Source organism: Grammomys surdaster, unplaced genomic scaffold, assembly GCF_004785775.1.
Source record: "Grammomys surdaster isolate TR1022 unplaced genomic scaffold, NIH_TR_1.0 254, whole genome shotgun sequence".
Taxonomy (NCBI): domain Eukaryota; kingdom Metazoa; phylum Chordata; class Mammalia; order Rodentia; family Muridae; genus Grammomys; species Grammomys surdaster.
The window spans coordinates 635,038-656,701 of record NW_021604695.1 but is presented as its reverse complement, the minus strand read 5'-3'; the positions used below and the strand labels follow the sequence as shown (position 1 = coordinate 656,701).

Here is a 21,664-nt window from a genome sequence, read left to right as displayed (position 1 = left end):
CAACTTGAGCTTCACTCTAGACCTCTAGACTATAGAGCATCTGAACAATGTGGATTCTTGGAGGTTGAAGCCCCTAGGGTCTGAGAATAGTAGTTAGACATTTTGTCAGACTCCAGGGATGAAATAATGGCCTGTTTTTAGGTGCTGGATTCCTTAGGGTTTACCATCATCCATTGTCCCAAAGGGTATTAATAGTTTGTATGTCTTTTGAGCTTTCTGAGGTTTTAGCACAATGAAGTCCTTTCATCTTACATAGGATGCTACTGTTTTTGTTTTTAGTTCCACTTTCCTAGTAAGAAAGCTGAGGTTACCTGGAAACAAGTGTGTTTCATGTAAGGTCATTGCTTGTTGGATGCTGGGGTGCCCATCAGAGTTCCTTACCTTCTGGGAGAGTTCAGCTGAAAGCAGTATTGAGCTGTCACTGAGTAGGTCAGATGTCATGGGAGACTATAGAACTGATACCCTGTGGGGAGATTCTTTCTGATGCCTGCCCAGGCCTAACCCAGGTGGAGGAGGCAGCTTTTCTGCAAAGGTTCTCGAGGTTGAAACTACAAGAAGTCTGGATTGGTAGGGCTAAGGGCTGTAAGATGAATAGCTTGGCAGCTTACTATGAGCCGGGCTCTTTCAAACAGCCGGGCAGTGGTGGCGCATGCCTTTAATCCCAGCACTTGGGAGGCAGGCGGATTTCTGAGTTCAAGAGTTCTAGGCTAGCCTGGTCTACAGAGTGAGTTTCAGGACAGCCAGGACTACACAGAGTAGTCCTGTCTCGAAAAAACAAAAAAAGAAGGTAGAGGCAGAAGGAAGGTCGGGTTCAAGGTCATCCTCAGCTATGAGAGATCCCGTCTCAAAATTAAAAATATTAGAATATTAGCTGGTTAGTGATGGCACACCCACTGGGAAGGCAGACGTAGGCAGATCTGTGAGTGTGAGTTTGACTTTGATCAAGGCCATCCTGGTCTACAAGAGCTAGTTCTAGGACAGCCGGAGCTCTACACACAATCTACACACACACATACACACACACCCCCAAACTGTTTTGAGAAAAATAAATAAGCTTAAAAAATAGCCAGAACTCCACTTGTGAGGGCCTTAATTGGATACCCCCCTTGGCAGTGAGAAACCTTAAAGTAGGGCCTTCAGAAAGAACGGTGGCCTGAAATGAAATAGTGCTGATTTTGGCTGCTTGAAAGGCAGAACCAGAAGTTTCACTACAGAGTAAGATCTTATCTCAAAAAAAGAAAGAAAGAAAAACACAAAAACACAAAGTAAAGATGATGAGAATGGAGTTGAGAGAAAGATGAGTTGGGGTCATGGCTGAGCTAGACGCAGGGGGAGCTGTCCCCTCAGGGAGGCTGAGTAACAGGCCGGTCATACAGAAGTATTGTAGGGAAAAACCTGAGCACTAGGCTCTGCACTGATCCAGCCACCTCATTCTCAGAAATAAGGAATGAGTGAACTTAGCCTGTTTAATTGTGGGAGGGAAAGCTTGGGTCCTTGGAGAAAGCAGTTTTTGTTATTTTGAAAACAGTGTTTCAGCCAGAAATGGTGACTCAGGCCTTTAATCTCAGTCTATAGAATCTCTGCAGAGGCAGGCGGTGATCTTTGTGAGTTCCAGGCCATGCTGATCTACAAAGGGAGTTCCAGGAGAGCCAGGGCTACACAGAGCCCTCCTGACCCCTCAAAAAAGCAAAACAAAAACAAACAAAAAACCAACCCCCCAGAACAAACAAACAAACCCCCCCAAATCAAAAATTAAAGAAACAAACAAAAAACAGTGTTTCACTGTGTAGCTTAGGTCACCTCAACCTTGGGGCAGCTCCCTTTGTGTTAGGACTTATATACACTTGGGGCAGCTCTCTTTGTGTTAGGACTTATATACACTTACTGTGTTCCTGGGATGCATGGGAGGGTTGGAGGTGGGTTGTTTGTGTGTGCTGTGCAGAGTTCCTCCCATCTTTACACAGATTCCAGGAATAGAACTCAGGCTTGCATTATCCATCAAGCACCTTTACCTAGCAAAGCTATCCCAAAGGCCCCTAGAAAGCATTCTAAGAATGTTTTTTGTTAAGGGCTGGAGGGATAGCCCAATAAGGTTAAGAGCGCTTACCACTCGTGCAGTGGGCTTGGGATCAGTTTCCAGCACCCATGTCAGAAGGCTTATAATCATCTTCAAATCTAGATCCAGGGTATCTGATGCTTCTGTGGGTACTGCACACAAATGACACACATATATGTTGAGGCAAAATACTCATATATGTAAGAAAAAAACCTTCTATAAAAGCCCCACAGTCCTCTGGGGCTGGAAAGACGGTTGGTCGAGTGGTTAAGAGCACTGGCTGCTCTTGCAGGTCTAGGTTTGTCTCTCAGCTTTCACATGCAGTTCCCTGCTGTCTGACACGCCAGTTCTGGGGATCCAACACCTTCTGATTTCTACAGCTACTCTTCTGGCTTCTGCAGGTACCAGGCATGCACATGGTTCACAGACTTACATTTACCAAATCCACAGGCAAAACACCCATACAAATAGAACAAATTAAAAACAACAACAAACAAAAAAAAATCCTTCAGTAAAAAAAAACATAAAACCAAACCAAGTTTTCCCTTCTGTCCTGTCTTTGTCTGTCCTGTTGCCTGTTCTCTATCCTGTCAAATTTAATAGATTGATTGGACTCTTTTTACTGTTTGGTGGAAACGGGCCCTCCTTGAAATGGGACCTACAAACAGATGTGTTTGTAGCACAGACTTGCTGCATAGTGAAGGATGATTTTTGTACCCATCTCTGACTTGCAGGCTTGCTTCCTGTAGACTGGTGTTTATCTTCATTTTTTAAGGTTCTGGGAATAGCACTCATGGCCCCTGAATGCTAAAGCAAACATCTTATGTCTGAGCCATGACCCCCCCACCCCCAGTCCCGTGCTAGATATTCTAATAGGACCTTAGGACTTTCCTTGCCTGATCCTCTTAGCACCCAAGATAGAGGAAATTATCCCTGTATGCTAACAGGAAGAAAAGACTGAAGGAAGTAGTTCATAAACAAATTTGGAATCTGGACAGGAGTTGTGCTCACTTTAATCCCATCACTTGGGAGGCAGAGGTAAACAGTTTGCAAAGTGAGTTCCAGGCCAGCCAGGGCTACATAGTAGTTCAGCTCCTTAACTGTGAGTGTTCTAGAATGTCCCTAATTTTTCTTTGTTCCTTATCTTTAAAAGGAAACTTCCCTGTATGTAGAAGACTCCCACTACTTGCCTTCTGTCCTCCACATGGATATAGTGGTACACAGGTTCATACACGGACATACAAAATAAATGAAAATGTAATAAAACTTGTTAAATGAAAAAATGTTCTGCTGTTCCTAAATGTGAGCATTATTTTTAGATTTCTCTAGAATCAAATATAAGAGGGTCCTGGTTTTTGTCACAGATGATTTCTTTATAGAATGGGCTGTAGTCTTCAGATGGAAATAGCAGGATTCCAAGATTCTAAGCAGCTTCACAGCTTCCCCTTCCCTTCCATCATGAGGTTTAAAAGATGGCCAGGCTAGAACCTGAGCCTAAGCCTGGGCTGTGTTCCACTTTCTCTTCAGCAGGACTCGAGTTGGCTCTGGTCTTTTCTGAAAAGTATTTCTGCATGTTGTAGATGGTGTGATAATGCTGGCACAGCATTCGAAAGGCTTCAGTGGCTTTATTGTCTTTTACTTAGTTTTGCCTCTATCTGAAGGTGTGACTGTGAGCACAGGCGTGTCCGCTTCTGGGGTAATCCTGTTACTTTTCATAATAAAGATTTCGTGTACTTGGATGATTATTTTTAAGTTCATGTTGATTTCTATTTATGGATATCTGTATGTGCCACATGTGTAGATACCCACAGAGGCTAGAAGGCGCATCAGATTGCCTGGAGCTGGAGTTACAGGCTGCTGTGTACTGCCCAGTGTAGGTGCTGGGAACTGAATTCAGATCCTCTGGAAGAGCCACGGAGCCATCTCTCCAGCTCTGCTGTGTGTATAAGCTTACATAACCTTGTATGAGCTGTTAGCTCGTAAGTGGTTCAGCTTTTTTGTATTTGTATATCTCATTTCAGTATCATGGGAACAAAAAATTTAGACTTAATTACAGTACCTGGTTTTGAAAGTTCAGTGCCATAAATTTTTTTAAAAAATTCTTGATAGCTATGTGGAGGTCAGTGGAAAGCTTGTAGGAGTTTGTTCTACTATGTGGGTTTTGGAGATTGAACTTGGGTCTTCAGGCTTACTGGCAAGTTTACTACAGAGCTATCTTTCCAGTCCACAAATAAGTTCTTGAGTTTAAGACAGCCAAAACTACACAGAAAAACTCTGTCTTGAAAAACCCAAACCAACCAACCAACCAAAGAAATTGTATATAGTTTTAGTCATTGCCTGTAATCTCAGCACTTGAGAATTTGTGCAGGTTGCTGTGAGTTTAAAACCAGTTTGGGTTACAGAGCGAGACCCTGTTCCTGAAAGTATATGTTTGCTGCTTTGATTTGCATTTCCTTTGTAGCTCAGGGTGCTTGTGTGGGCATAAATCACACACTTACTGGACCTTTGTTTCTCCTTGCCGCTCACTGTGATCTGCCAGCATTGCCAGTTTGTCCATTTTTGGCATGCCTTTATATCTTTGATCTTGTTGATACGCAGTGCAGTCTTTGTTAATGAAGGAAGCTATGGGCTGTAGTTACTTTCTGCTTTGAACTGTGCGCCATGGAGTGTTTTAAAGCTCTCCTTACTGTTGGCAAGGAAGGGCACTGAAGTACTGGGTCTAAGGAAATAAGTCAGGCTCCCTGTCTCTTTTGGACCAATGGGTTCTTCTTTAGAGAGTTTGACTATAAAGGAGTATTTTGAAGTTTTCTAAAGTCTTCACAGTAGAATCCTACAGAGTGCATCAGATTGCATTGTATCTTTACCTTGGGAAATTTCCTTTGTCCATACTGTACATACACTCTTTTCATCTTCGTTTTTGAATTTTTTTAAGTATGTAATAATTTTTTTTTAAGTTTATTTACATCCTAAATGCTGCCCCCCTTCTTGGCCTTCCCTCACAGATTTCTACCTCTTCTCCTTGCCCTTCTCTGAGAGGGTAAGGCCTCTCTGGGTATCCCCTTGCCCTGGCACATCAAGTCTATACAGGGCTAGGCATATCCTCTCCTGAAGCCAGACAAGGAGAGGAATGGATACCACAGTCAGGCTACAGCTTTAGGGGAGAGCCTCTGCTCTAGTTGGGGGACTCACATGGAGATTGAGCTGTACATCTGCTACATATGTGTTGGGGGTCTCAGTCCAGCTGGTATATGCTCTTTGGTTGATAGCTCAGACCCTTGAGAGCTACCAGAGGTTCAGGTTAGTTGACTCTGTTGGTCTTCCTGTGAGGTTTCCATCTCCTTCAGGGCCTTCAATCCTTCTCCAACCCTTCCAAAAGGGTCCCTATCCTCTGTTCAGCATTAGCTAGTCAGCTGCTGGGAAGAGCCTCTCAGAGAGAGGACAGTTATGCTAGGCCCTGTCTGCACTCCTTTCATCTTTGTTAACTAAAGAGTTTTGAGAAAAAAAAATTACCAGGCCCCAAACAGATAAATAAAAATTTATTTAAAAGCTAAATGTAAAGTAAAATATATACTTTAAAATAATGTTTTACAGAGTCTAACTGTGTAGTCCTGGCTGCCCTTGAACCCTCTATGTAGAGGCCAGGCTGGCCTTGCACTTACAGAAATCTGCCTCTAAAGTGTTGCTATTAAGGGTATGTGCTACTATACTTAAAGAAAAAAACATCCTGTACTGAACTGATTAAGAATATTATTATTAGTGATAGAAAGTATGAGTATATAACATTTTTTATTTTCTGTTAAATTTTTGTTGATTTTTTTCAAGACAGGGCTTCTCTGTGTAGCCCACGATGTCCTGGTACTCTCTCCAGACCAGGCTAGCCTCGAATTCAGAGAGTCTGCCTGTGTCTGCCTCCCAAGTGCTGGACTCAAAAGGGTATGCACCACCACCGACTGGTGTGTTAAAATTGTTTTTACATTTATTTATTTTTGTATTTTATATGTGTTTCTGTATGTGTGTGCATAGTACAAATGTGAATGTGAGATGTTTAGAATGTGCTCCCCCTCTCACCGCCTGGGTGGGAACTCATCCGCAGGCTTGACAGTAACCACTGGTATGTTTGAGCCATCTGACCAGCTCATGTGAGACTTTTTTTTTTTTTTTTTTTTTGGTTTTTCGAGACAGGGTTTCTCTGTGTAGCCCTGGCTGTCCTGGAACTCACTGTGTAGACCAGGCTGGCTTTGAACTCAGAAATCCACCTGCCTCTGCCTCCCAAGTGCTGGGATTAAAGGCATGCGCCACCATTGCCCGACTTGTGTGAGACTTTTAAGATTAAAATTTAGTTTAAAATTTTCTGAGATAGGACCTTACTCTGTAGCCCTGGCTGCTCTGGAACTTGCTATGTAGACCAGGTGGGCCTGAGGCTCGCAGTGATTGATCCCTTGCTGTCTCCCTAGTGCTGTATTTCAGGTGTTTAGCACAATGCCTGGCCCTTAGCAGTTCAGCCAGGGAGTGTTTTCAGGAGAGAGATAATGTGATCTTCCTCACTTATCAGTTACCCCTCCATGTCTGTGCTGTCATTATCTGAGACAGGGTTTCAATGTAGTCTCGGTTGGCATTGAACTTTTGAGTGATCCTCCTGCCTCTGCCTTCCATGGTCTTCGATTACAGGCATGTCACCACACTGGGCTTGATTTCCTATTCTTTCTTTTGCAGTGCTGGGAATTGAACAGGACCTTGTGGATGCTGGGCGAGTTCTCTCTCACCCAGCCAAGTCCCCAGTGCTGTAGAGTTATTTAGCCAAGTCTGGCCTAGAGCTGGAACTCTTTTATTATATCTATTCTTCTTGAGCTTTCTGTGTAGCTCTGGCTAGCTTGAAATATACAGATATCAGCCTGCCTCTGCCTCTGCCTCTGGAGTGCTGAGATTAAAGTTCAACCAAACTGGACTTGCAGTATATAGGCCAGGCTAGCCCATATTCTTTGTGTTCTTTTTCAGCACCCATATGGCATCTCACACTTTCTGTAACTCAGCTCTCAGAGGTTCTGACAGACTGTTCTGGCCTCTGCAGAAACCAAATACATAAACAGTACACAAACATACAAGCCTTTTGAGAACTGGGATTGCAGCTGTGTTCTAATGCCCGGCTCACTTACTTACTTACTTACTTTAAGTCCAGAGAGGGCGTTGTGCATCCTGGAGTTGGGGATACAGGTGGTTGTGATGTATCTGATGTGGGTGTTAGGAGCTGAACTCTGGTCTCTGGAAGAGCAGCGAGTGGTCTTAGTCAGGCTCCCTTCCTTTATTTATGTCTATATGTATGGATTTATTTATTTGAGCATTTTTTTTTTTTTTTTTTTTGGTTTTTTCGAGACAGGGTTTCTCTGTGTAACAGCCCTGGCTGTCCTGGAACTCACTCAGTAGACCAGGCTGGCCTCGAACTCAGAAATCCGCCTGCCTCTGCCTCCCAAGTGCTGGGATTAAAGGCATGTGCCACCACTGCCCAGCCTATTTGAGCATTTTTGAAACAGGGTTCTCTATGTAGGCCTGGACTACTCATGTAGACAGGCTGGCCTTTCTGGGATAAAGGCATATACTACTATACTCAGCTTTGTTTCTTTGTTTTTTAAAGACCGCTTTATTTAATTATATTTTTTTGGGTCTCACTGTTAATAAGGGCTGGTCTGGACCTCATAGAGATGTGCCTGCCTCTTATTTTGGAGTGTTGGATTAAGTGTGTGCCACCCTAGTCCCTTTAGTGTTGGACTGTATTTAGGGCTTTATATTTGCTAGGCAAGTGCTCTACTACTGTGTTGCTCAGCTGTATAGGCAGCTCTAGAACTTTCCGTTCCTTTTTCCTTGTGCTTTTTAGGTAAGGTCTCATATAGTTAAGGGTGACTTCAAACTCCCTAGGTAAGAGGAATGCCAGGATCTTTTTTTTCAAGCAGAAAGATCAGATAAAGTTCATTTCATGTGTATCCATGTATGTTGGCATGTATGTCTGTGTACCATGTATATATTTGGTTTCTGCAGAGGCCAGAACAGTCTGTCAGAACCTCTGAGAGCTGAGTTACAGAAAGTGTGAGTTGCCATATAGGTGCTGGAAATGGAACTCAGTGTTTCTGAAAGAGCAGCCAGTATCCTTAACCACGGAGTCATCTGTAGCAAGTAATGTTTAGAAAACAATGCCTGGTCCAGCTTGTTTCCGGGCAGCTGCCATGTTCCTCTGCTCCTCGGTTCTGACTGGGGCTCCGGCTAGCTAGTTGCACAGGCCCTGGCACCAGCATAGTGGCTGGTTCTGCCAATTCACCACACTGTCCACAATGCTCAGCTGAGCCCAGACCATTCCCGCTATGCCTGCAGTACCCTGTAGAATAAAGACTCTTTTTTTTTTTTTTTTTTTGGTTTTTCTTAACAGGGTTTCTCTGTGTAGCCCGGGCTGTCCTGGAACTCACTCTGTAGACCAGGCTGGCCTTGAACTCAAATCCACCTGCCTCTGCCTCCCAAGTGCTGGGATTCAAGGCATGCGCCACCACCACCCGGCCTAGAATAAAGAATCTTAATGCTTAAAAATTATCCAATAGATTTATATATTTGGAAATGTTCAATTAATGAGGTATCTTCATAATTGAAATTATTGCCTAATTATCTAACCTAGATATTGTAACTACCTTAGACTGCTAGAGACATGCTTACATCTGCAGCCATCTTCTCTCCTCCTCTGCCTCCTTCTCTCTCCTCCTCTGCCTCCCTCACTCTGCCTACCTTTCATAGAGCCCAATGACCAAGCTTTATTGCAAATATAGCGGGAAAATATCACACTACAGTCATCTTTCCAGCCCCTAGAGGGAACAGATTTATTAAAGAAAAGTACAGAAAGTCCCCTGCCTCTGCTTACTTCAATTATAGGGATTGCACCCATGCTTCGCTTTATTTGGTGCTGAGGATCCAATGCCCCCCCCCCCCCCCCCAAGCTGTTGTTCTTAGCCCTACAGTTTTTTTGTCTATTCTCTCAAAAGTAGGGTCAGGTGTCTTCTTTTTTTTGGGGGGGGGGGTCTTTTCTTGCTTTGTTGTTCAGCGTTGGCACTAACCCCCCTGGGCTTAATGGTCTCTTGTCTCCGTGTTCCTTGTAGCTGGCACTACATTCTTACCTACTATCTCAGCTTCTATTTGTTTCCTTTCTAGCACTTAGATTTTATAGCAATTACAGTTTGAACTGACTTCTGTTCATTGGCTACGTTATAATTGGAGGCTCCTTGAGGGTAAGAACTGTGTGTCTCTTTGGGTCCTGACTAAATAGTCTCTCAACAAATATTTGTTGAGTGTGTTGGCAAGTGGCTGGACTTGATCACAAGACCATCTGGTTTTTGGAGTTCTGCAGGTTGTACTTCATAGATGAGCCCTCGGCAAACCTTGCTGAGAGGGTCCTCCACATTTTTAGAGACCACACAGGCTGTGGCAGGTTTGAGGGGTGCTGTTAGTGGCGACACCCAAAAGGAGGGGAGGCACCAGACAGGGTGCTGACAGGGTCATGGAGCTGGGTGTTTTGAATAATGCCTGCTTGGTTTTTTAATGTGTGGTGGTGATGCTGTATCCTGGGCAGACTTTCCCAGGTTTCATGAATATTTAATTGGCTTTTTCAGGAGAATAAAAGCAGCCCTGTTGATGACTGAAAATGACCAAGCACCCACCTAACAGACGAGGAATCAGCTTTGAAGTGGGAGCCCAGTTGGAAGCTCGGGACCGTTTAAAAAACTGGTACTTTTATATTTTTTTCCTGCTATCTAAAGCATGTTAGGGAGTCTCACCAGCGTTGATAAAGTGGGGTGCTGCTGTGGTGTTTTCCAGTTTTCTCTGTGGTACAGGGATCCCTGGGCCACACTTGTTCCCCCCTTTCCTGTTTGATGAGGGAGTTATGGGAAAGCAGAGCAGGATTTGCCATGGGAAAGGAAAACTTTCTCCCTCTTGCCTGACAGAAGGAAGAGCAGCTTGCTCAGAATGGAGACAAGGGACTGTGGACTGCATGGCTCAGCCCCGCCTACTTTTTGGGTGTGGTATAGGGTGGCAAAGAGTTATTACCCAGGGTTGCTCTTCATGGTAATCAGATTAAAAAGCCGAGGATTCTTCTTCTGCATTGCTGAATTTTGTTTGTTTTGTGTGACAAGGTTTCTGGTAATTGAGGCTGACCTTGAATTGATAGATCAGCCTCCTACTACTGGGATTAGAGGTCCCTGCCACTATGGCTGACCTGTGTTATTGCCTTTTGTCCTCTGGCTGTCAGATACTTTGAACATTCCTGTGAATGTGGTCACAGTCACTGGTAATGTTGGCATCAGGGGGTTATTCTGAGAGTCATATATTGAATATTTGCACATATCTGTACTCTGAGCAGCCAGGAAGCTGAGGTAGGGGTTCACTGAGAACTGGAGCAAAGCCTGGCATAGTGAGTTCTAGACCAGTGTAACCAGCAGAGTAATTCCTGACTCCCAGAAGATAAACTAGCCATCGGAAGTTCAGGCTCAGTTGGTAGAGTATTTACCTAGCATGCAGGAAGCCCCGGGTTGGATTCCCAGCACTGGATAAACCAAGGTTTGGAGAGATAGAGGCAGGTGTATCATAAGTTTAAGGTTATCTGCTACATAGGGAATATGAGGCCTGCTGTATTACATGAGACCTTGGCTAAAAAGAAGAAAAAGAAAAACAAAACAATTACAAAGATTGCTGTATCTGTGGACATCCTAGAATTTGTTTCGTGGTGCTCAAAATGCAGTTAGAGGTTTCAGAACACACACCTTATGAGTTTTTCTAAGGATGACTTTAGCCCTTGTGATAGTTATCTCAGAATAGATTGACTGGTTTCTGGGGTGTAGGTAGAGGGCTGGGAAATGTTACTGGGTAGAAAACTATTCATGCTATTAGGAATAAAGACACTGAGCTAGAAAGTGAGTTAGTGGTAGAATGTTGTCTGGCATGGGTCAGGCCCTGTGAACAGTCCCTACCACCTCAGAAATAAAGAAAATATACTTTGATTGCGTTTGTACTGGGTTTGGACAGAATTACTGATAGTGGACACTTTTTAGGTTGTTTGCATTCTCTATAATTACTTCTTATATTGGTTTTAGTTATTTGTGTATTTTTGTGTGTATATGGCAGTATATGCGTGTATGTACATGTTTTCAAGTGCATTTGCCTTGTATGCGTGTATGGTGGTCATTTCCCTGTGTATGCATGTGGAGGGCAGCATAAAATGGGTTTCTCTGTATCACTCTACCTTATTTTTGAAGCCTGTCACTCACTGACCCTGGAACTTGCTGTTTTGGCTGGCCAGGGATGCTCCATTACCTGCTTGTCTCTTTCTCCTCCCTAGGCGAAGGGCACTGTGCCCAGCTTCTCCATGGATGCCAGGGATTCAAACGCAGGTCTTCGTATTTGCATAGGAAGCACTTTTCTAGCCTGGTCAGTCTGTTTTTCTCTCTGCACCCCTCCTGGCTGCCAAGGGGAAATGGATTGAACCCAGGGCTTTGTGCATATTATTAGACTATTGTTCTTTCTACATTCCCAGCCTGTTTCTGTTTGAGTTTGCTTTCTATTCTGTGATAAACACCATAACCAATAACAACTCAGGAAGGAAAGGCTTACAAATCTGGATCATAGTTCCTCCCTGAGGGGAAGTCAAGGCAGGAACTCCCAGCAAGGCAGGGACCTCGAATCAGGAACTAAATGAAGTAGGGACCATGGAGGAGTGCTGCACCCTGGCTTGCTCCTAGAGCCTTGCTCAGTTTGTTCTCTTACATTACCTAGGACCATCTGCCCAGGGATGGCATGGCCAAAGTGTGCTGGATCTTCCCACACTAATTGTTCATCAAGAAAATGTCCTTATAGACTTGCCTACAGGCCATTCTGATGGAGACATTTTCTCTGTTGAGGTTCCTTTTTTCAGATGACCCAGCCTGTGCCAAGTTGACAAAAACTAGCCAGTACAATTTTTAAATTTAATTTAATTAATTAATTTATTTTTTGGTTTTTCAAGACTGGGTTTCTCTGTGTAGCCCTGGCTGTCCTGGAACTCACTCTGTAGACCAGGCTGGCCTCGAACTCAGAAATCCGCCTGCCTCTGCCTCCCAAGTGCTGGGATTACAGGCGTGCGCCACCACTGCCTGGCTAAATTTATTTTTTTATTCTCAGGTGTGCGTGTGTGTGTAACTAAGTTTAGGTCTGTGCACATTGGTACATTTGTGGAGCTCAGAGGACAACTTAGGGTCTCTCCTTTTACTGTAGGGGCTGAGGGTGGAGTTCAGGTTGTACTGGATGTGTAGCAAGTGTTTCTATACTCTGTAAACTGTCTTGCTGACTTTTTTTTTTTTTTTGACATTTTTGTTTGTTTGTTTGTTTTTGCTTGTTTGAAATAGGATTTCTCCTTGTAGCCCTGTAGCCCTGGCTCCCTGGCTGTTCTGTAGACCAGGCTAGCCTGGAACTTAGAGACCACCTTCCTCTGCCTCCCCTGTGGTGGAATTAAAGGTGTATTAACTACCCCCACCCCTTTGTTTTTCTTCCTTCCTTCCTTCCTCCCTTCCTTCCTTCCTTCCTTTGTTCTTTCTTTCCTTCCTTCTTTCTTTCTTAAATACACTGGTGTTTTGCTTACATGTATGTCTGTGTGAGGGTGTCAGACTCTGGAACTGGAGTTACAGACAGTTGTGAGCTGGAATTGAACTCAGGACCTCTGGAAGAGAAGCCAGTGCTCTTGACTGCTGAGCCATCTTTCCTGCCCTGGTTTCCTGGTTTTGACTTTCTTTCTAAGGTTGCCTTTACTGAGTGTGATGGTGCACACCTGTATTTCCAGTACTTAGACTAAGGCAGGAGGATCCATCAGTAGTTTATAGCTAACCCAAGTTACCTGATATCTTATCTCAATAAACAACCCCAAATAAAGATGTTACTGTTAGAGAATCAAGGAACTTTTTGGGGGTGGGGGGCAGGGTCTGACTAGGTAGTCTAGACTGGTCTGAAATTCACAAAGATCTGCCTGCTTCTGCCTCCCAGGTGCTGAGATTAAAGGTGTGTGCTACCACCACTTGGCTTAATTATATTTTTGTTTTTAATTTGAAAAAAAATCAAGCTACAGGTAAAGCTAACTATAGGATAATTTATTTATGAATCAGAACCAATAAATGCATTTCTGTTTAATTTGCTTTCAAAAGAATCAAGTCTGGGATTTGTTACTTTAAAAAAAATATTTACTTCTTTTTGAAAATGTAAAAGTATTATGTATATGAATTTTTTTGCCTGTATGTTTGTTTGTGTGCCTCATATGTGCCTGGTATTCACAGAGGTCAGAAGAGGGAGTGAGATTCCATGGAACTGGAGTTACAGAGAGTTGTGAGCCACTGTGTGGGCTGGGAGTCCCCAGCTTCTCTAGAAGAACAGCCAGTGTGCTTACCTGCCAGGCCAACTCTCATTTTTATGTGTACATGTGTATGCCATGAGTGCATATGTGTTATACATGTGTGCAGCAACCTGTGGAAGTCAAAAGAATTGTTTTAAGGCCAGGTGGTGTTGCATGCCTTCAATCCCACCACTCAGGAGGCAGTGACTGATGGATCTCTTGGTTGAGGCTAGCCTGGTCTACAAAGCAAGTTCTAGGACAGCCAGGACTGTGGTTCAAAACCTTCGTGGGGCACGGGGAAGGTCAGGTGTGCCGGCACCCCGCATGCCGATGCTGTCCAGGGACGGCACTCCCTGCTGATGGTTCGATCTCGCCCATGGGCTTGGGCTGTCTGCACGCTGCAGGCGGCCGCAGGGGCTCAGGGACCCAGCATGCCCGGCAGCTGTGGCAGCCCGCGAGGGCTCAGGTGGATGGACTGCCGCTGCTAGGGAGCGCAGGGAGGGTGGGGAGGCTTTCCAGGGCGCGAGTTTCCTACTTACACAAAGAGAGTCCAGAGTCCCAGGAGACACATGGAATTGAAGACATGGAGATTTTATTGACCATGATGATGTATCTGAATGGTGGTGCTCTCCCACAAAATGCCAGGAGGGGCTCCCTTATATTGGGGAGCGGGGGAAAAAGGAGGGGCTAGGGCCTTTAGGTAATAGGTAAATCTTGAGGTAGAGACCTGTTTCACGCCCTCTACCTGTGCCTTATGAGACCCACTTGCATGTTAGGTCTCTGGGTTTTGGGGGCGTGGCCAAACACCCCAGGATTTCTACAGCCCCACACAGGACTATACAGAGAAACCCTGTCTCAAAAACCAAACAAAAAACAGCAACAACAATATAAACAGAAGAGGGGTTGTATCCCCTAGAAACGGAGGTACAGAGAGTTGTGAGCTGCATGTTGTGCTGGGAAGTGAACCTGGGTTTTCCTCAGGAGAAATGAGTGCTCTTTTCTCCTGAGGCATCTCTCAGCCCAGGATGTTAGCTTTGAGATACAGTCCAACTATGTGACTCTCAGTGGCCTGGACCTTGTGTTCTCCTGCCTCAAGATTCCTGAGTGCTGTGATTACAGGTGTGTGCCTTTTTAATTTTTTTTCCTCCGTCTTCTTTTTTTCTTCATTACATTTATTATTTATTGTATGTGTGTGCTTGCACATTGGTGTCAAGGGGGTGTGTAGAAATCAGAGGGACGTTTGGGGAGTCAGTTCCCTCCATCTTTATGCGGGTTCTGAATTGAACTCAGACCATCAGACCTGGTTACAGTCTTCCTGTGGTGCCCAACCATCTTGCTAGCCTTTAAAAAATATTGCACGTTTGTTTGTTTATTTGTTTGTATATTATTGATTGATCCAGTGTGTATAAGTCAGAGGACTACTCTCAATAGTTTCTCTCTTTCTATTGTGTGGGTTCCAGGGATCTATCTCAGTTATCAGATGTGGCAGTGGCTCTTGTACCCACTCAGTCACGTGCTGGCCTTCTTTTTCATTTTAAATTTTAAGTTATTATTGTAATTGTTGTTGTTATTAGTTTGGCAACAAAGTCTCACTGTGTAGCTCTGGCTGGCCGTGAGCTTCTGAGTCTCATGTTTTCATCTAAGTGCAGGGGTTAGAAGCCTGCAATCAAGCCTGGTTTATGCCACATGGAGGGTCTAACCTAGAGCTTTGTGCCCACTAGGTAAGCACTTTATCAACTGAGCTAATCTCCAGTCTCATTTGTTTGTTTGTTTGTTTACTGAGACAGGGTTTCTCTGTGGCCCTGACTGTCTTAGAACTCAATTTGTAGGCTAGATTAGCCTTGACCTCTCAAAGATAACACCTGCCTCTGTCTTTCAAATGCTGGGATTAAAGGCGTGAGTCACCGCTGCTCAGCCCCGGTTCCATTTATTTGTTTTTAGTTTAGCAAGCTTTATACCAGGCAATGAATAAAATGCTCTCCTGCTTGGTTTGGGTCTTGTCTAGGAGACAAAGGGGCCATTGGTGGCTGGAGTGGTCTTTTAGTGGAGTCTGTGTTCTGCTCTGTGTCAAGAGATGGTGTAAGGTCTCAGGAAAGGACAGACGAGAGCCAGGAGTAAGGCTTCATTGAACATTTGGGCAGAGTCTAAGATGGGGGTGTGGGGCAGTATGTTGTCCCTGGTGTCAGTTGATTGGCTAGGTCCCTTGGGTGGGGATGACTACTTAAAGTCCTTGCATCATGCCCAGATAAATTTACTGTCTTGATTGCCCTTCCAAATGTAAATAGCAAGTCAGTAGGCCAGCCTGTAAACTTTAGATTGTGGCTTATTACAGTGTTTAAAATCTCTATCTGTAACAGTAAGAAATGGATGTAGTTTATAGCTCTGAATTCATGTCTAAAGTGCTCTCATTACTAGCTGAGTTTCCTTGGTTACATTACTTTACCTCCCTAGCCTCATGTGTCCATATAGGTAGAATGAGGAACTATAGTCGATGTTCCGTGGATTAGATAGGATCATGCCCTAGTGTCCTGTTTTTATATTATCAAGGAAATACAACCGTAATTATTACTGTTGTCTTAAGACAGGGCCTTGCACTCTAGTTCAAACCAACTTGCATTTTTTTTGTTTTGTTTTTTTTTGGTTTTTTGAGACAGGGTTTCTCTGTGTTCAAACCAACTTGCAACTCACTGATCTTCCTGCTTCTGGTGGTGGGGTTGTGTTTGTTGCTGTTTTAGAAATAAGATCTCACTGTAGTTCTGACTATCCTGAAACTCACAGATCTGCCAGTCTCTGTCCCCTAAGGGCTGGGATAAAAGGCATATGCCACCACACATAGCAGTTGATTATTATTGTTATTATATTGCCTTTTTGCATATTTATTTATCTTGTGTGTGTGAACATGTGCAGAGAGGTCAGAGGGCAATTTATAGGAGTCAGTTCTCATCGACCATGTGGTCTCCAGGGATTGAATTTAAGTTGTCAGTCTTGATGGCATATGTATGTGGTCAGCATTATAGGTTGGATTTTTTGCTTTTTGACATGTAAGACTGCATTCTCTGTGGCCTGAGCGTTTGTTTATGCAGATGACAGTTTCTGAAAGCTTTGGTGTAGATGGAACTGGTTGTGCTGTGAGCATCTAATCACAGTGTTTCTGCCAAGTGTCCGTTGAAACAGTGTGCTCTCGGATGTAAGGTTCATCTCTTCATTAGCTATCTGCTTGGACTCCTCACTTCTCAGTCCATGGGACATTTTTTCTTGTTGAGGGGTGTCTCCCTCCCTGCCCCTCTTCCCTAGGTTTCTCTGTGTAGCCTTGTCTATATCTTGGAACTAACTTTGTAGGCTAGGCTGGCCTTAAACTCAGAGTTTCACTTGCCTCTGCCTCCTAAGTGCCACTACTGCAGGCCTCGTGTGTATATGTTGAGGTGGGGAGGTGTCTCGAGTAAGTTACAGTCTGTCTTAGCCAAGGTTTCCATTGCTGTGAACAGACACCGTGACCAAGGCAACTCTTATAAAGGACAACATTTAATTGGGGCTGGCTTACAGGTTCAGAGGTTCAGTCCATTATCATCAAGGCAGTAGCATGGCAGCATCCAGCCAGGCATGGTGCAGGAGTAGCTGAGAGTTCTACATCTTCATCCAAAGGAAGCCAGAATCAGACTGTTTTCCAGGTGGCTAGGAGGAGGGTCTCAAGATCCACACCTACCATGACACACTTCCTTCAACAAGGCCACAATCTCCTAATAGTGCCACTCCCTAGGGCAAGCATATTCAAACCATCACATAAATTTTTAAATTTGTTTGTTTTTTCCTTTCTCCCTATGCCACCCAGGCTGGACTAGGCTAGTCACCCTCCTGACTCAGTTTCCCACATGCTGAGATTACAGTCCTGAACTACCATAACTTGACAACCTATTAGTTTTGACACATAGATTCTTGGTAGCACTTCCACCTTTTATTTCCCCAGAAACATTTCACATAACAAGCTTTTCTGGAGGCCAGAGTGAGAGGTTGGGGAGTTCAGAGCCATCAGACTACACAGGTAGCTCAAGGCAGCCTGGGCTGCTTAGCAAGACCCTTTCTCAGAAAACAATAATCACCAAACCAAACCAAAAGAAGGCAGAAGAGGGTTCAGCAGTACAGATTTTGCCTAGAATGCCCGAGCCCTTGGTTTAATTCCCTGTACAGAAAGAAAGGAAGACAGACAGACAGACAGACACACACACACACACACACACACACACACACACACACAGGAAGGAAGACAGGAATAAATAAATAACAAATTTACTTGAAATTTTTTTGTTGTTTTTTTTAGCCATGGTTGGCTTGGAATTTGTAGGATCTGCTGGCTTCTGCCTCTTGAATGCAAGGATTAAAGGTGTGAGCCATACCTGGGTTCGTTTCATAAGCAACCCAGGGAGACACAACAGTAAAACACTAGCTGGTCCATGGCAATGTACTTCATCTTAAGATCTCTCTTTTAGGTTAAGGCTTTTAGAACTTTACCATCCCAGTTGAAGTTGATTGGCCTGTGTGGGGAACCTGACTGTTACCTTCTCAATCTTGTTTTTTTAGATCCAGCTCAGTGACCTGAAACTTTCCTGTGAGTGATTCCATTTTGATGTGTATGTTAGGGTGTTGGGGCCTCATGTAGTATGCAGCTTAGTCTAAAACAATGGCTTCCTATAACTATTTTAGCAGATTGTTTTGCCTGAGTAGATAGGGAGTTTTCAAAACAAATTTACCACCAGAAGTGTCTCCTCTTCAAGAAGTCTTGCTTCTGTTCATTTGACTACTCCCTACCAGCAGCCAGGGAGAGTTGTGCTGGATCAGAGGTAAACATGGATTCATGACTGTGACTGGGTCAGTTACTAGCCAGAAGCTAGAATTTGATAGGTATGTTTTCAGGTCATCTGCACGGAAACTATCTGCTTTGCTCACTGACATCTCACAGCTCGGCCTTGTTCATCTTATGCACAAGCCTCATGGCTGAGTCTATGCTCTCAGGCTAGAGAAAAGCATGTTTTTCCTCAGTGCTGGAGATTGATTGCAGGTCTAACACATGCTAGAAAATTCTTTACTGTCTAGCCATCCCTTAATTCATACTGTTACTAATATTGCAGAATTAGCTTATTTTTAATAAAATTTCTCAGCAAGCTAAGAAGTTGTTTGCTGTTTTGATCTTTATTATTATTATTATTATTATTATTATTATTTGTGTGTGTGCATATGTGGGTGTGCCACAATATACATGTGGAGGTTAGAGGACAACTTGCATGAGTTTTTTTTCCTTCCACCATGTGTATCCACAAGTTTCAGGCATGGCAGCAAGTGCCCTTAACCCACTGAGCCCCCTCACTAGCCCTTCCTTGTTCCTTAGAGATAAGGTAAGGGGGCTGAAGAGTTGATTCAGTGGTTACTAGTACTTGCTGGTTTTCTAGAGGATCTGAATTTGGTTCCCAGCATGCACTTCAAGTGGCTCACAACTGCTCATAATTCTAGTTCAAGGACATCTGACACCCTTCTAGCAACTGGGCACATGCACTTAAGTGACATATACTCGTATAAACAGATATACATAAATAAAAATAAAAAATACATCTTTTAAAAATAGATGAGGGAGTAAACAAGGATCACAATGGAAATCTCTTCCCCAAATTATAGTGTGAGTAAGTGGTAAAGCTGGGATTTGAACCTCTGTTGGTCTAACTCTAAAGGTAGACTAGGTTTCCGAGTACATCCATCCACCTGCTCTGTTTTCTGGATATGCTGCTACTTGCTTTTTTTGTTGTTGTTTGTTTGTTTGTTTTTTGTTTTTTCAAGACAGGGTTTCTTTGTATAGTCCTGTCCTGGAACTCACTATGTAGACCAGGCTGGCCTTGAACTCAGAAATCCACCTGCCTCTGCCTCCCAAGTGCTGGGATTTGCTACTTGCATAGGAAGAAAAAAGTGGGAGGCATTTCCTTCTTCCTTCCCTCCCTCCCTCCCTCCCTCCCTCCCTCCTTTCCTCCCTCTCTCCCTTCTTCCTTTCCTCCCTCCCTCCCTCCCTTCCTCCCAAGGCAGGATTTCTCTGTGTTGCCCTGGCTGTCTTGGAACTCCCTCTGTAGACCAGGCTGGCCTCCAACTCAGAGATCTGCCCGCCTCTGCCTCCCAAGTACTGGGATTAAAGACGTACTGGGATTAAAGACGTGCGCCACCACTGCCTGGCTTAATCATATTTTTCTATCTGTGACAGTAGAGAACACTCAGAGCAGGAATGTGGTTAGACGCTTCTTGTTTGTTGCTAGTCTTCGATTTAGTGTGTCTGTGTTGCTTATGCTAAGGCATGGTGCTCCCTCACCTTAGTGTGCTGCCAGTTAGATAGACAGCAGAGACAACTAACATCATGTAGATTTGTTCCGGTAGGTGTGAGGCTTATTGTCCCCAATGGTTTTATATGGGCTATCTCACTTAGTTCTCCCCAGAAATGCTCATCTGTGCATTGGAGGTATATAGCTCAGCAGTAGAGCACACATTTAGAGCATACAGGCCCTGGTTTCAATCTCTAGCACTAAAATAAAGACACAAATAAAATAAAGGCCTATTTGGAGTTGATGGTGAAAGGTAAAATAAAATGACTTGAAAGGCATGAATTTCACTGTTGAGTATAAGGCTCACTTAGTTTGGCTTGACAGCAGTGCCTTGAGGGCTTCAAATGAATTTATTTGTAAATCGTCCAGGAGAGATTTGTTTTTAAAATTTAAGGTCCCAAAGAAGTAATACAATTTGGATTTTTACTTCTTGGGGTGGGGATGGTGGTGGCAGGGTGATTATATTGGCCTTAAATTCACTGAGATCTTCTGCCTCTGCCTCTCAAGTTCTGGGATTAAAGGAATACATTTGGCTTGGAGTTTATACAAATACACCTGCAATCCCAATACCCAAGATGCAATCCTGGCCTACCTATGAGACCTGGTCTCAAACAAAATGAAGCATGACCAAATAGTGGATAGAGGTATAGCTTAGTGACAGAGCCTTTGACTGTCATGCAAGAAACTGAGATTCAGTGGCCTGCAGTGGAAAGAAAACAGCAACACATGCTAAGCTGGATGTGGTGAGTGAACTCCTGAAACCCCAAAACTCCAGTGCTGGAACTGAGGACAGGAGGATTGTCAAAGGTTCAGTGCCAGCTTGGGTTACATAGTAATATCTAGGCTGGCTAACAAGACCCCGTTTCAAAAAAACAAAACTCAAACCAAAAGTGATTCTAATTCTGGAGCTATAACTTCTGGGCACATGTCTCTCTAGAGAGTGATTCTGCCTACCCGACTCACTTCCAGGCTTGTGCAGATAGACTGGCTAAGATGACAGGCTTTGGTTTCCTAGTCAAGATGCTGGGTGGATGGAATAGAAAGTGCCTGCTTTGCTTGATGCTCCTGCCTTCTTCCTGTTGTCTGTTAGCAGTGTACCATCTGTCCCAAGCAGCAGGCGAGCCTTCCCTGTTCTTGCAGTGAGCACAGTGAAGTAGCTTCTGTCTGCTGTCTTCTAGATTGTTCTGCCACACTCTTCCCCACTGCATTTCTAGTTAAGTGCTCATAGTTTTGTCTTGTTAGTGCTCATAGTTTCTGTCCCATGTACAAAGAACTAAAAAAATCTCATTTCCTTTATTTTTGGTTTCTTTTTTATTTGTTATTTGTGTGTGTGTGTATGTGTGTGTCTGTCTGTCTGTCTGTCTGTCTGTGTCTATCTGTGTCTATCTGTGTATACAGTTATACAGTATCACAATGGATATATGGAGGTCAGAACAGATTACAGATGATTTCGAGTGGTCTGTTTTTGCCTATAGTGTTGGAACAGGGTCTCTGCATCCTGTAGACTAGCTGGCCTGATAGCTATGGGCAGTTCTGTCTCAGCTTCCCACCTTACCACAGGAGATCTGGGGTTACAGATCTGTCCTACCACATCTGGCATTTTCACTTGGGTTCCAGGGATCAAACTGAGCTGTGCAGGCTTGCTGTGGCAAGTGCCTTTACTCATTGAGCTGTCTCATCTACCACTTGGTGTCTTTCTCTCTTTGTTTCTTTCTTTTATATTTTTTATTTTATATGTATGGATGTTTTTCCTGTATGGATGTGTGTCTACGCCTGCTGCTCACTCCCTGGCTGTCCTGGAACTCACTCTATAGACCAGGCTGGCCTTGAACTCAGAAATCCGCCTGCCTCTGCCTCCCAAGTGCTGGGATTAAAGGC

At 44.0% G+C, this 21,664-nt stretch overlaps 1 protein-coding gene across 2 annotated transcripts in view; it reads left to right on the top strand.

The window, feature by feature from the left end:
• Positions 1-21,664, top strand: part of Phf20 (PHD finger protein 20) — a 106,596-nt gene that overhangs the window by 9,955 nt on the left and 74,977 nt on the right. For both annotated transcript variants that reach the window (XM_028775333.1, XM_028775334.1), the window contains exon 2: positions 9,697-9,811. In XM_028775333.1, coding sequence (XP_028631166.1) covers positions 9,729-9,811 — 83 coding nt within the window. In that variant the 5' untranslated portion in view covers positions 9,697-9,728. The remainder of the gene's footprint in view (positions 1-9,696; positions 9,812-21,664) is intronic.